The 15474-nt window shown below is 48.7% G+C and overlaps 1 protein-coding gene across 1 annotated transcript in view; it reads left to right on the top strand.

The window, feature by feature from the left end:
- The window catches only part of pkd1a (polycystic kidney disease 1a), a 92220-nt gene that overhangs the window by 15978 nt on the left and 60768 nt on the right, over positions 1-15474 (top strand). The window contains exons 5-10 of the mRNA XM_056587352.1: positions 339-499; positions 761-1014; positions 4299-4559; positions 5028-5196; positions 7554-7731; positions 14930-15066. Coding sequence (XP_056443327.1) covers positions 339-499; positions 761-1014; positions 4299-4559; positions 5028-5196; positions 7554-7731; positions 14930-15066 — 1160 coding nt within the window. The remainder of the gene's footprint in view (positions 1-338; positions 500-760; positions 1015-4298; positions 4560-5027; positions 5197-7553; positions 7732-14929; positions 15067-15474) is intronic.

The following is a 15474-nucleotide window of genomic DNA, read 5'->3' as shown; positions in this document are numbered from 1 at the left end:
CCTGTCTCCCCCCTCTCCCCCAGTGACCTCAGTGGTAACCCTCCCCCTGTCTCCCCCCTCTCCCCCAGTGACCTCAGTGGTAACCCTCCCCCTGTCTCCCCCCTCTCCCCCAGTGACCTCAGTGGTAACCCTCCCCCTGTCTCCCCCCTCTCCCCCAGTGACCTCAGTGGTAACCCTCCCCCTGTCTCCCCCCTCTCCCCCAGTGACCTCAGTGGTAACCCTCCCCCTGTCTCCCCCCTCTCCCCCAGTGACCTCAGTGGTAACCCTCCCCCTGTCTCCCCCCTCTCCCCCAGTGACCTCAGTGGTAACCCTCCCCCTGTCTCCCCCCTCTCCCCCAGTGACCTCAGTGGTAACCCGTTCGAGTGCGACTGTAAGCTGTACCGTCTGGTCAGCTGGCTCCAGGAGAAGCTGCGGGTTCAGCGCCCGGACGCCATGCTCTGCCACCAGCCGGCCGAGCTCCGCGACCAGCCGCTACTCAACGTCAGCCTGCTCACCTGTGGTGAGGAACGCACACACACACACACAGAACGCACACACACACACACACACACACACACACACACACACACACACACACACACACACACAGAGCACACACACACACACACAGAGCACACACACACACAGGACACACACACACACACACAGCACACGCCCAGCACGCACACTCCATGCACACACGCAGGCAGCACGCACTACACCCACACTCTCTCGTACGCATGCACACAATGATGCGGCTGACCCCTGACCCCTGACCCAGGGGTGAACTACGCCGGCTGCCTGGAGGACCGCAGCAGTGGGGCCGGCCGCACCGAGCTGGTCATCTTCTCCTCCTCGTCCTCCAAGCCGGGGAACTTCTCCCGGGCCGCCTGTAACAGCGTCTGCTTGGCTGCGTCGCAGTTCTACGGCGGGCTAGGCGCGCGCCGCGAGTGTCTCTGCAGCAACAACCTCCAGCCCAACTACATCAGCGAATCACAGTGCACGAACGCCTGCTCCAACCCCGCCGTCATGAAGGTTAGTTAACCCTAGTTACCACCGACCCCGCCGTCATGAAGGTTAGTTAACCCTAGTTACCACCGACCCCGCCTCATGAAGGTTAGTTAACCCTAGTTACCACCGACCCCGCCGTCATGAAGGTTAGTTAACCCTAGTTACTATCGACCCCACCATCATGAAGGTTAGTTAACCCTAGTTAGCACCGACCCCGCTGTCATGAAGGTAAGATTGGTTAGTTAACCCTAGTTACCAACGACCCGCCGTCATGAAGGTTAGTTAACCCTAGTTAGAACCCATCCCACCATCATGAAGGTTAGTTAAGCCTAGTTACCACCGACCCCGCCGTCATGAAGGTTAGTTAACCCTAGTTAGCACCGACCCCGCCATCATGCAGGTAAGACTAGTTAGTTAACCCTAGTTACCAACGACCCGCCGTCATGAAGGTTAGTTAAGCCTAGTTACCACCGACCCCGCCGTCATGAAGGTTAGACTGGTCATTTAACCCTAGTTACAACCGACCCGGCCGTCATGAAGGTTAGACAGGTTAGTTAACCCTAGTTACCACCGACCCGCCGTCATCAAGGTTAGTTAACCCTAGTTGGCACCAACCAAGCCGTCGTGAAGGTAAGGCTTGTTAGTTAACTGTATTTAGCACCGAACACATCGTCATGAAGGTGGGTCACAGGCTAAGACTTAGGCATTAGTCAACCAGGCTAACAGGGCACTGAGAACAGGCTTGGACTAGTACCTAAACAATGGTTAACTATTCATCCATCTGTTGAATCACTGAGGTGCCCATGGCTCACTGAGGATCTATTATATTATCACATAATAATATTATATTATGGTATAATATTATTCTGTTATTATTATATTATAATATTGTGTTACATTATTATGTTATAATATTATAATATTGCAAACTGGGGGACACTCTTCTCGGGTAACAATCACAGTTTATCGGCGATGATAACAAAACACACACAAGCACTTCAAGACTTTAACAAGGTACTAGTTAACAATGGTTAACTAGTTATCACTAGTAAATACAGGTTTAATTAAATTCATTTTGATTTGTATAGCCCTTAATCACAGGAACCGTTGCAAAAAATTAAGCTAAATGGAATTGAATTGAAATAATTGGATTTATATCTTTTTGTATAATTAATAAAGGTGTGGCTCATAACATAAATGATGATTTAGTTAAGGGAAAGTATGATAAAGATAGTTTATTCAGGAGAGGTAGGTATAAGTGTTGTCCTAATGTCTTGAGCCTCCTAACATAATGAGCACAGCCTTTTTATTGCTAATGTTGGTGTTCAACATGTCCGTCTTTTGTCGAGTTGGTGTTTGTCAGTATCGATCGTTCGCCCACACCACTCACACCACAACATGCACATCTTACCACTGTGACGTAATGTTTGCCTCAGTTGCAGTCCCTCCTGCTAGCTCCTGTGCCTGCTAGCGTCCCCAACAACAGCTGTCAAGATCCACTCACTAACAGGACTGTGTGCAGTGTGACAGTGTTGCACTGTTAGTGTGTATTCCTCTCCGACTATACTTCCTCTGCAGGAAAGCAGGTCGTTAACAACATCCTGCTTTCGCTCCAATGACTTCCTCAACGAGTTTGGGTTCCCTGGGAAATAGATGTTGGAAGATTGTAAAAATGCTCCTGTAAAGTACAATGAGATATATCAATGTATTTTCTGTCACGGTTCTACACTGTTAACATCATGTGGTGTGATAGGAGTGTCAACGATGTAATCTTTACGCTGTGATCTTGACGGTTTGATCTTTACGGGGTGGTCTTTACGGTATGATCTTTACGTTGTGATCTTTACGGTGTGGTCTTTACTCTATGATCTTTACGTTGTGATCTGTACGGTGAGATCTTTCAGTGTGATCTTTACAGTGTGATCTTTACAGTGTCATCTTTACAGTGTCATCTTTACGGTGTGCTCTTTACGGTGTGCTCTTTACTGTGTGGAGTGTAAAGGATGTGATCTTTACGATGTGGTCTTAACAGTGGCGGGCCGTGCATTTCACACCTAGGCCTTCACTGGTGTCCTACACGAACTAATCCACCTCTTAATGCCATCATTATGACTCCACGGCTCTAGAAACCATCAATCTAACACAGAAATGCAGTATAACAGGGCGTTGCATCACAGACGGGTATCTCATGTAGCAAGAAAGAATGCCATTACTAAATCAAGAAACCCAATTAGGACAATTCAACAAGTCTATTTTCACTGTAGCCACAGCTGGCATACATACATCATCTCTAGCAAAACTTTCAATATTAACCTAATTAAATGACAAAAATATTAAAACGTTTAAATAAAATGCATTACTAACAAAAACTACTGATTTATTTGTAAGCAAAGTCCATCCGCCTTTCTTTCCTCCAGAAGAGTTTGATTACACTGTTGTACAGTTTATCTGTGCGTTTCAGTTCCAACAATAACTCCCTTTCCATCGCCATGGAGGCTAATGCTAAAAGTCGAGTCTGTCCAGTCTTGTTTCTGGAGTAAGTTTTAATTCGATACAGGGAATCGCTTGATCTATTTATTTATTATTCGCTTTATTTCAGTTTCTGCTGGTAGCTATTGATGCTTTGCTGGCTCTGACTAGTACCTCTCTGACCATCCAATCAAAGGACGTGAAAACACCGAAGTCACTGGACGCCTGCTAGATGGCCTCATTGTTGCCAACTCGAAATCTGATTGGATAAAGCAACAGAGTCATTGCCACTTACTTTAAGCTACAGACGCCAGCACTATCGACTCTGAAGGCGTCAAGGCAGATTTCTTTGACCCTAGAAACACATGATGGCTGAAATATGATTGGATAAAAGCTCTAACATGAACATACACTAGTGGAAGCAGCGCAACCAAGAGAAAAGCTATGAAATAAGGAGAATAGACTATTGGAAATAATTTAATGCATATTCATGGAAAGAAAATAAAAAAGTGATTCTGATAGGGCTGGGGCCAGCAGAGAAGGCCCTGCTGGCCCCTACAGCCAACCACTGGATCTTAACGCTGTGAGCTTTACGGTGGGATCGTTACGGTGTGATCTTTACAGTGTTATCTTTACGGTGTGATCTTTACGGTATGGTCTCTTCACGGTGTGATCTTTATGCTTTGATCTTTGCAATGTGATCTTTATGGTGTGGTCTTTACGATGTGATCTTTATGCTGTGATCTTAATGATGTGAGCTTTACGGTGTGGTCTTTACGGTGTGATCTTTATGGTGTGATCTTAATGATGTGAGCTTTACGGTGTGGTCTTTACGGTAGGAGTGTCAGTGGACGCTGGCTGAGGACGTGTTCGTGGTCAACTTCAACGTCTCCTTGGACCCTCTGCCGCTGCTCAGCGTCCACCACTCCGCCCTAGTCTCATTGTCCTCCTCCGTCACCCCGGTAACGCTCTCCTGGGACTTCGGTGACCAATCGCCGCGGGTAAACACCACGGAGACGGACATCACCATGGCAACCCATAAGTATGGGCTCCCCGGACGTTACGGAGTCAGCCTCATGGTCTGGGCCGGACAGAAGGAGGTATCAGATACATAATAATATACATTAGGGTTAGGGTTAGGGCTACCCTAACCCTAACCCTAACCCTAACCCTATCAGATACATAATAATATACATTCCACACTATAAAAAAGAAAACCTGTGACACAATTGTTGTTGTTTTTTATTTGGTTGTTAGCTATCTTTCTTTTTATCTTTTCAGCACTTTGTAGCTCTGTTTAGAAAAGCGCTCTATGAATAAAGATTCTTATTATTATTATACACTATGCATGTGCATATATGCATGTTAGATGTTGATTTGACTTAGCTACTATGTTAATATTTAGCTATTCTAGCTATTCCCTCAATTTTGTGTGTGTGTGTGTGTGTGTGTGTGTGTGTGTGTGTGTGTGTGTGTGTGTGTGTGTGTGTGTGTGTGTGTGTGTGTGTGTGTGTGTGTGTGTGTGTGTGTGTGTGTGTGTGTGTGTGTGTGTGTGTGTGGGGTTGTAGGTCACGTTGCAGGGGTCTCTGACGGTGACCCTCCCTCCCAGGCTAGAGCTCCACTGTCCCGCTCTCGCCGTCGCCAATCAGCGCCTCGACATCCGATTGGTCAGCTGGGGCTCTGTGGGCGTGGCCGTCGACTGGAGCATCACCAAGATAGACATACAGATCGCAGAGGGTACGAGGAGATATCCCTCCATCCGTCCCCACTGTATCACTCTGCCAATACCCCCACTGTATCACTCCCCCACTGTATCACTCCCCCACTGTATCACTCCCCCACTGTATCACTCCCCCACTGTAACACTCCCCCACTGTATCACTCCCCCACTGTATCACTCCCCCACTGTATCACTCCCCCACTGTATCACTCCCCCACTGTATCACTCCCCCACTGTAACACTCCCCCACTGTAACACTCCCCCACTGTATCACTCCCGGAGGGGAGAGGAGAGGAGAGGAGAGATAGGAGGGGAGAGGAGACGAGAGAGAGGGGAGGAGGGGATAGGAGAGAGTGGAGAGAGGAGATAGAGGAGAGAGGAGAGGAATGGAGGGGATAGGAGAGGAGAGAAAGGAGTGGAGAGAGAGAGGAAAGGAGGGGAGGGGATAGGGGAGAGAGAGGAGAGAGGAGAGGAGGGGAGAGGAGGGGATAGGAGAGGAGAGAAAGGAGTGGAGAGAGAGAGGAGAGAGGAGAGAGGAGGGGAGAGAGAGGAGAGAGGAGTGGAGAGAGAGCAGGGGATAGGAGAGGATAGGGAGGATGGAGGTACAATGGACAGGGGACCGGTTGGAACCCGATAGTATCGCTGAGTGTGAACTGGACTGGAAAAGCTGAAGAAATCAAGTGTCACATCAGATTCAGTCTGCCTGTCTGGGCTTGGGCGTGTGTGTGTGTGTGTGTGTGTGTGTGTGTGTGTGTGTGTGTGTGTGTGTGTGTGTGTGTGTGTGTGTGTGTGTGTGTGTGTGTGTGTGTGTGTGTGTGTGTGTGTGTGTGTGTGTGTGTGTGTGTGTGTGTGTGTGTGTGTGTGTGTGTGTGTGTGTGCGCTTGTTTGTTTGTCTCAGGTTAGATATTGTTCATTTCTGCGAACTGACCCACAAAAATGAGTAGCAAAAGAAAGATTTGTATTCTGACTCAATAGCGTTTATTCACCTAAAGAGTGATATTCTACTCCTCTAGTATACTATACTACCATAATATATGTGCAGTACTACTGAACTGTACTACAACTGGACGCTTGTTGTACGTCCTGGCACTTAATGTACGCACTTATTGCATGTCGTATTTAGTTATAGTACTTAGTCGTGTAGCATCTTATCTTAGCTATCTTTGTTGTATGGAATGGAATAACCGACAGGCCACAGTGGGTCTCCCTCTCTGGCCACACATCCACCCTCTCTCCTGTCACGCAGGGGGTCCCTCAGGGCTCAGTCCTCGGCCTTCTTCTTTTCATCTGCTACCTCTTCCCCCTCGGTCACATCATCCGCAACCGCAACCTGGACTTCCACTGCTACCCTGACGACACCCAGATCTACATCACCACCAAACCCACCCAAAATCCTCCGCTCAACCAACTCGAAGCCTGCATCTCTACAATAAAAACATGGCTGACCCTCAACTCCCTCAAACTCAATAGTGACAAAACAGAGCTCCCCCTCATCGGCACCAAATCCACTGGCAAAAACACTGGACCCACACTCACCATCGACACCTCGGCCATCACTCCCTCCCCCCTGGCCCGCAATCCTGGTGTTATCCCCCTCTCCTTTGATCCCCATGTCAGCTCCATTGTTAAGACCTCCTCGACCACCTCCGCCGCATCGCCAAAATCAGACACTGCCTGTCCCCCCCTGCTGCTGAATCCCTTATCCACGCCTTCATCTCGTTCCGTCTAGACTACTGCAACTCCCTCCTCACTGGCATCACCTCTCATTCCCTCCATAGACTCCAAATGGTCCAAAACTCTGCTCACTCTTCTCACTCACACCCGGCCTCGTGAACACATCACTCCCGTTCTCTTCACTCTCCATCGGCTCCCCATCAAACAACGTATCAACTTCAAAACCCTCCTCCTGACTTTTAAAGCTTGCCACCACCTGGCCCCCCCTACCTGTCTGACCTCCTCATCCCCCATCGCCCCTCCCGAACCCTCCGATCCTCCTCCACTCTCACTCTGACCGTCCGCCCATCCAAACTTAAACCCTCCGGTGATAAAGCCCTCTCAAGAACAGCACCCCGACTTTGGAACTCTCTCCCCCAACCTGTCCGCGACTCTCCCACGCTTCCCATATTCAAATCCCGTTAAAAACCGACCTCTTTTCCCAAGCCTATAACCTCCCCTACCCATGAGCACCTTATCCCTGGCTTCTGTTCTCTGTTGCGCTGTCTTCCGCTTGTCCCCCTTGATGTCCTCACCCTCTTCGTGTTGATGTCTCCGTCACTGTAAGCGTCTTTGGGTCACTGAAAAGAGCTATAATAAAGTCTGGAATTATTATTATTATTATTATTATTATCAGTGATATTATTCTATTTCTCCCCAGCCGCCCCCTACTGCCCCCCAGACGGCCTGCCCCACGGCCCCCCCGCCCGCTGCTACCAGCTGGTCGCGGGGGAGGAGGGCTGGACCGACGCCCGGAGACACTGCCTGGATAGGGGGGGGGAGCTGGCCGTGGTCCGGGACGAGGAGCTCCAGCGCCTCCTAGCCAAGAGGGTCTCCCAGTGAGTCTGAGGGGGAGAGAGAGAGGAGGGGGGAGAGAGAGAGGCTGTGTGACTGATGGGGGGAGAGAGGGAGGATGGGGGAGAGAGAGAGGCTGTGTGTCTGATGGGGGGAGAGAGGGGAGGGGGGAGAGAGAGTGGCTGTGTGTCTGATGGGGGGAGAGAGGGAGGAGGGGAGAGAGAGGAGGGGGAGAGAGGGGTGAGAGAGAGGCTGTGTGTCTGATGGGGGGAGAGAGGGGGGAGGGGGGAGAGAGAGGCTGTGTGTCTGATGGGGGGAGAGAGGGAGGAGGGGAGAGAGAGGGGTGAGAGAGAGGCTGTGTGTCTGATGGGGGGAGAGAGGGGGGAGGGGGGAGAGAGAGGCTGTGTGTCTGATGGGGGGAGAGAGGGAGGAGGGGAGAGAGAGGGGTGAGAGAGAGGAGGGGGAGAGAGGGGTGAGAGAGAGAGAGGCTGTGTGTCTGATGGGGGGAGAAAGGGAGGAGGGGGGAGAGAGAGGCTGTGTGTCTGATGGGGGGAGAGAGGGGGGAGAGAGAGAGAGAGGCTGTGTGTCTGATGGGGGAGAGAGGGAGGAGGGGGGGGAGAAAGAGAGGCTGTGTGTCTGATGGGGGGAGAGAGGGAGGAGGGGGGTGAGAGAGAGGCTGTGTGTCTGATGGGGGGAGAGAGGGAGGAGGGGAGAGAGGCTGTGTGTCTGATGGGGGGAGAGAGGGAGGAGGGGGGAGAGAGAGAGGCTGTGTGTCTGATGGGGGGAGAGAGGGAGGAGGGGGAAGAGAGAGAGGCTGTGTGTCTGATGGGGGAGAGAGGGAGGAGGGAGGGGAGAGAGAGAGGAGAGGGGAGAGAGGGGTGAGAGAGAGAGAGGCTGTGTGTCTGATGGGGGGAGAGAGGGAGGAGGGGGGAGAGAGAGAGAGGCTGTGTGTCTGATGGGGGGAGAGAGGGAGGAGGGGGGAGAGAGTCTGTATGTCTGAGGGGGGGAGGACATGTGGGGGAGTGAGAGAGAGGCTGTGTGTCTGAAGGGGGGAGAGAGGAGGGGGGGAGAGAGAGGCTGTGTGTCTGAAGGGGGGAGAGAGGCTGTGTGATTGAAGTGGGGAGAGAGGAGGGGGGGAGAGAGAGGCTGTTTGTCTGAAGGGGGGAGAGAGAGGCTGTGTGTCTGAAGGGGGGAGAGAGGAGGGGGGAGAGAGAGGCTGTATGTCAGAGGGGGGGGAGGACATGGGGGGGGAGAGAGGAGGGGTGAGAGAGAGAGGCTGTGTGTTTGAAGGGGGAGAGAGGGCAGGGGTTGTTTATCCGAGGGGGAGAGGTAGAGAGCATCTATCTCAAACAGGATTCATTTAATTTGATATGCATCATATTTATTAATTTGATATACATCATATTTCTTAATTTGATATACATCATATTTATTAATTTGATATACATCATATTTATTAATTTGATATACATCATATTTATTAATTTGATATACATCATATTTCTTAATTTGATATACATCATATTTCTTAATTTGATTTACATCATATTTCTTAATTTGATATACATCATATTTCTTAATTTGATATGCATCATATTTCTTAATTTGACATGCATCATATTTCTTAAGTTGATATACATCATATATCTTAATTTGTTGTAACCTTTATTTTTCCAGATAAAACAATTAAGAACAGTTTATTATTTTCAATGTTGATCTGGTCCAAGGGGGTATTGGTATCCACCTAATAATAGTCGTATGTTTTTTTATACAATATCTAAATGGTCATATAAGAAAAATGGGGTGACTGCTCCAACTTCATTGGCCAGTTCTCAAATGGAACTAGATAAAACAAATTCTGTTCGATAATTATTGTGGAGCATGGTCTAAAGATTTAATGTGGCGATTTTGTAGCCCATATTTTTGTAGCCTGTGAATCTGTTTATCATGTTCAGCTTTAATATGAAATTGTAGGAAAAGTAAAAAATTTTAGGGCATAAGACCGTGGGTTTTATAAATGCATCTGATTCTAGAGATTAATATTCTTCGTTTGCAACTTACGTCACAGCTAATTAGAATTCGTAACCAAACCGGAAGTCGGCCATCTTGTTAGGAAAGCCATCACAACATTGCGGCCCGCTACACTTGTTTCAGTCACATTAGAGTGGAGGTCATTCAAGCCAAGCGCGTATCTAACCTCAATTGTTTCGCTATTATATTCTTTTGTTTGGCTAATAATGCCTACCAGTTGTGCTGTGCACGGTTGTGCGAATAATTTCATACGGGAGAATGGGAATTGCAGTTTTTTTAGGATTCCAAAAGTGATCACAACTCAAGGTGAGCGGTCGCGTGAGTTGACCGAGGAGCAACTCGTGATTTCGAACATCTACCGGGGCGACATGGCACAAATAAATCTCGCCAACGCTCGTATTTGTGGTAATCACTTCATAAGCGGTAGGATTTTTTTCTCCAGTTTTTACTAACTCACTAAAACACTTTTACTAAAACACCGCTGCCCTGTGTTTCACCGAAACCTGGCTCTGTGAACGCATCCCGGAAAGCGCACTTCAGCTGCCCGGTTTCCAACTCATCCGGGCGGACCGCAACACAGAGCTTTCGGGGAAAACGAAAGGCGGAGGAATCTGCTTCTACTTAAACGTTGGTTGGTGTACAGATGTTACAGTGCTGGAAAAGACGTGTAGCCCTCACTTAGAGTCTCTCTTCATAAACTGTAAACCCTTCTATTCTCCGCGGGAGTTCTCCTCATTTGTTATGGTTGGGGTTTACATACCACCACAAGCGTGCGTCGCAGACGCGCTGCAACAGCTGGCCGACCAGATAACGGACATAGAGAAAAAACACCCGGACTCTCTCGTTATTATTGTTGGGGATTTTAACAACGCCAAACTCAACCAGGAACTCCCTAAATACAGACAGCATATCAAGATTCCCACCAGAGACAAAAACACACTGGACCACTGTTACACAGTCTTGAAGGACGCCTATCACGCTGTTTCCCGGGCAGCTCTAGGACTCTCCGACCACTGTCTGCTTCATCTCATCCCAACCTACAGGCAGAAACTAAAAACTTCTAAACCTGTGGTAAAGACTTTAAAAAAATGGACAAGGGAATCAAAGCTGGAGTTGCAGGCTTGCTTTGACTGCACCAATTGGAGCGTTTTTGAAGCTGCAGCTACAGACCTAAACGACATCACAGACACTGTAACATCTTACATCCGTTTTTGCGAGGACCTCTGTGTGCAGACCAAGACCTTCTGCACATACAACAACAGCAAACCTTGGTTCACTCCTAATCTTAGGAAGCTGCGTCAAGCTAAAGAGGTGGCCCATAGTAGTGGGGACCGGGACCTATATAAGCAGGCCCGGAACAAGTTGACAAAGGAGATCAAGGTAGCCAAAATAAGCTACAGTGAGAAACTAAGATATAGCCTCTCCGCGAATGACCCTGCATCAGTTTGGAAAGGCCTGCAACAAATTACAAACTACAAGAGACCATCCCCCCACCCTGCAGGAAATCCCAGACTGGCAGACGACCTGAATGACTTTTACTGCAGGTTTGAAGAGCACCCTTTGTCACACCCCTCACGCACAAAAGGTTTTCCCTCATCACCCATCCCCCTCCCCCCACCTGCACTAACTATCTGCGAGAGGGATGTGTGCCGGCTCTTTCAGAAGCAGAAGATCAAGAAGGCTCCAGGACCTGATGGGTTGTCCCCCTCTTGTCTGCAAGTCTGCTGAACAGCTGGCGCCAATCTTCACGCGGATCTTTAACTGGTCCCTGGAGCTGTGTGAAGTGCCCTCCTGCTTTAAATGCTCCTCCATCATCCCAGTCCCCAAAAAAACCTCCATCACAGGACTAAATGTCTACAGGCCTGTCGCCCTGACGTCTGTGGTCATGAAATCCTTTGAGAGACTGGTGTTGAGCCACCTGAAGGACATTATAGGTCCCCTGCTGGACCCCCTGCAGTTTGCCTTCAGGGCAAACAGGTCGGCGGATGATGCTGTCAACATGGGACTACAATACATACTGCACCACCTCGACTACCCAGGGACGTATGCCAGGATCCTGTTTGTGGACTTCAGCTCGGCGTTCAACACCATCGTCCCTGAAATCCTTCATCAGAAGCTCACCCAGTTCGAAGTGCCTGTCACCACCTGTCTGTGGATCATCAGCTTCCTGATTGACAGGCAGCAGCATGTCGGACTGGGGAGCATCTCTTCCAAAACCCGGTCCATCAGCACTGGCGCCCCACAGGGATGTGTCCTCTCCCCGCTGCTCTTCTCCATCTACACCAATGACTGCACCTCAAAGAACCCGTCCGTAAAACTCCTGAAGTTTGCAGATGACACCACCATCATTGGTTTGATCCAGGATGGTGATGAGTCTGCTTACAGACAGGAGGTGGAACAGCTGGTCCAATGGTGCAGTCAGCACCACCTGGTGTTCAACCACAACAAGACTGTGGAGATGACAGTGGACTTTCGGAGAAGTCCCCCCCCACTCCCCCCCCTCACCATCCAGAACGACAAAGTGTCCACTGTCGATTCCTTTAGGTTCCTAGGTACAACCATTTCACAGGACCTAAAATGGTGTCCCCACATTTACTCTGTCCAGAAAAAGGCCCAGCAGAGGTTATACTTCCTTTGACAACTAAGGAAGTTTAATCTGCCTAAAGAGCTGCTGACCACCTTCTACTCAGCCATCATCCAGTCTGTCATCTGCAGCTCGATCACTGTCTGGTATGGGTCAGCCACCAAACGGGACAGGGCCAGACTGCAACGGACAATACGGGCTGCGGAGAAGATCATTGCAGCTGACCTTCCCACCATTGAGGACCTGTACCAGTCCAGGGTCAGGAAAAGGGCAACAAGAATCGCCCTAGATCCCTCACATCCTGGTCACAAAATGTTCAACCTCCTTCCCTCGGGCAGGCGATACAGGGCACTGTTTGCCAAAACCAGCCGACACAAAGTCAGCTTCTTTCCCCAAGCAGTCTCTCTGTTGAACGCTCAGATTTAGCCCCCACCCTCTATTTTATTATATTATTATAATTATTGTTATTTATTGTATTGTATTGTTATTCTGTATACTTAACCTTTTATTTATATTTATTTATTTTTTTGTACTGTTTTCTGTTTTGTGTTTTTCTCTTTTTTAGATATTAACAATAGGTTAAATGTTGTGTGTTGTGTAGGTTAAGTGTTGTACATAGAGAGCTAAGGGACCGAAGTCAAATTCCTCGTTTGTTCGCAAACCTGGCCAATAAAGCTGAATCTGAATCTGAATCTGAATCTGAATAACTGGTAAGTTTTGGGGCTCAATCAATTTGTGAGAGGTTCTTTGCAAGAGTTTTTGCGCCTGCAGTTCTAAGTTAGTTTTTACCAGGAAACCCTTAACCCGTAATCTACGCCCTGTAAAAGGGCCTGATCTTCGCTAAAATCCGACTTTTTCAGCTTGTAGGGATCGAAACCTAACAGGTTAACTTCCTGCTGGTGTCTTTCCCTGGCGGGACCGCTTAAATTTGAGAAATATTCTGACATTTGTATCGCACTATTGTGTTCGCTGCTAGAAGACGCCTGTGTTTTCGCTTGTGTTTTCCTACCAAGATGGCCGCCGTCGTAACTTAAGCACTTTTTACGTCATTTTGATCACGTGATTGCAAACAAAGAAAACTGAAAGAATTTTGAGTCCAGGTCAATTTGGTGAGAAATAAGCCTAATTCATGATTTTTTTACAATAGCGCCACCTTTGGGTTTATGGGTAGTGGGGGTTATTGGTAACCATACCTGAAAATGTCAAAAGTTTTCGACTTACGGTATAGGCTGCAGTATGACTTTTACAGAATTTGAGGGAATAAACGTTACAGAAACAATAGGGGACCAAGTGCTCGGACCCTTAATAAGGCACAGACAGAAAGGCAAACACACATGCTAAACTTACTTGCGGCAATCTTGGAATTCTTGGATTTCTGCGCGTTGACTTCTGCGCGTTTGATATCCATCATGTATCTTTTATTTGATGCATATCATATATTTTAGTTTAAAGTACATCATATATCTTCATTTGACATTCATCTATCTTCCTGTACTGTATGTCATGGTTTATTTGAGGGGTTCTTGTGGGTTGTTGACATTATCCACCCTACATTATTCCTCAATTATTCCTGAACCTCTCCATTCCTCCGGGGGGCGAACCACAGAAACCTCGTTATGCACTGGGACCACCTCGTTATGTACTGGGACCACCTCGTTATGTACTGGGACCACCTCGTTATGTACTGGGACCACCTCGTTATGTACTGGGACCACCTCGTTATGTACTGGGACCACCTCGTTATGTACTGGGACCACCTCGTTATGTACTGGGACCGTTGGCTACCTCGTAACAGACGACCCGTAACAGACGACCCGTAACAGACGACCCGTAACAGAGAACTCTGAGAGGAGATTTGATGTTTTTGTGTCCCAATGGTCCGACTCTGGACTCACAGAGAGGCATCTGTAAAAGCAAAGCTGAGCAGAGCAGGCCATAGTTCAAGACGTGTGTGTGTGTGTGTGTGTGTGTGTGTGTGTGTGTGTGTGTGTGTGTGTGTCTGTGTGTGTGTGTGTGTGTGTGTGTGTGTGTGTGTGTGTGTGTGTGTGTGTGTGTGTGTGTGTGTGTGTGTGTGTGTGTGTGTGTGTGTGTGTGTGTGTGTGTGTGTAAATGTGTTACTCTTCCTCTATCTCACTTTTATCTGGGGTCAGAGGTCGGGCTCTCGCCGATCAGAGGGGCAATAAACAGTGATAACTAACCCTAACCCTAACCCAATAAACAGTGATAACTTACCCTAACCCTAACCCAATAAACAGTGATAACTAACCCAAACCCTAACCCAATTAACAGTGATAACTAACCCTAACCCTAACCCAATAAACAGTGATAACTAACCCAAACCCTAACCCAATTAACAGTGATAACTAACCCTAACCCTAACCAAATAAACAGTGATAACTTACCCTAACCCTAACCCAATAAACAGTGATAACTAACCCAAACCCTAACCCAATTAACAGTGATAACTAACCCTAACCCTAACCCAATAAACAGTGATAATTCCTTTGTTCTTCCCTCCTCTCCCTCTCCCCCCTCCCTGCCTCCCCCTCTCCCTCCCTGTCTCCTCCCCCTCCCTGTCTCCCCCTCCCTGCCGCCCCCTCCCGGCCTCCCCCTCTCCCCCTCCCCAGGAAGTGGGCGTGGCTGGGCCTTAGTGACGTGGACAGGGCCCCCCGGGGCCTCTGCCCAGGGCTTGGCCCGGACGGACGCACCACCTCGTACCAGTGCAGCGATAAGCAGGCCTACATCTGCCAGTACAACCCCCAGGGTAGGGCACACACTCAAACACACAGTCACGCAAGCATACACACACACGCAAACGCACACACACACACACGCCCTGGCACACAAGCATGCACACAAACACACAAACACACGCTTGAGTATACTTCACAGGTTTCTGCATGGGTGATCAGCTTCTCGGACATCATGCGGTCCAGTGTTCTTTTGTGTCTCATCGCTTTGAAGAATATTCCCATTAATATCTTCAGGGCATTCTCCCTCTCTCTCTCTCTCTCTCTCTCTGCTTCTCTCTCTCTCTGCTTCTCTCTCTCTCTCTCTCTCTCTCTCTCTCTCTCTCTCTCTCTCTCTCTCTCTCTCTCTCTCTCTCTCTCTCTCTCTCTCTCTCTCTCTCTCTCTCTCTCTCTCTCTCTCTCTCTCTCTCTGTGTTAGAGAC

This window comes from Gadus chalcogrammus, chromosome 3 (genome assembly GCF_026213295.1).
Source record: "Gadus chalcogrammus isolate NIFS_2021 chromosome 3, NIFS_Gcha_1.0, whole genome shotgun sequence".
Classification (NCBI taxonomy): domain Eukaryota; kingdom Metazoa; phylum Chordata; class Actinopteri; order Gadiformes; family Gadidae; genus Gadus; species Gadus chalcogrammus.
Note: the sequence above shows the minus strand (reverse complement) of the source record. Positions and strands in the feature narration are given on the sequence as shown.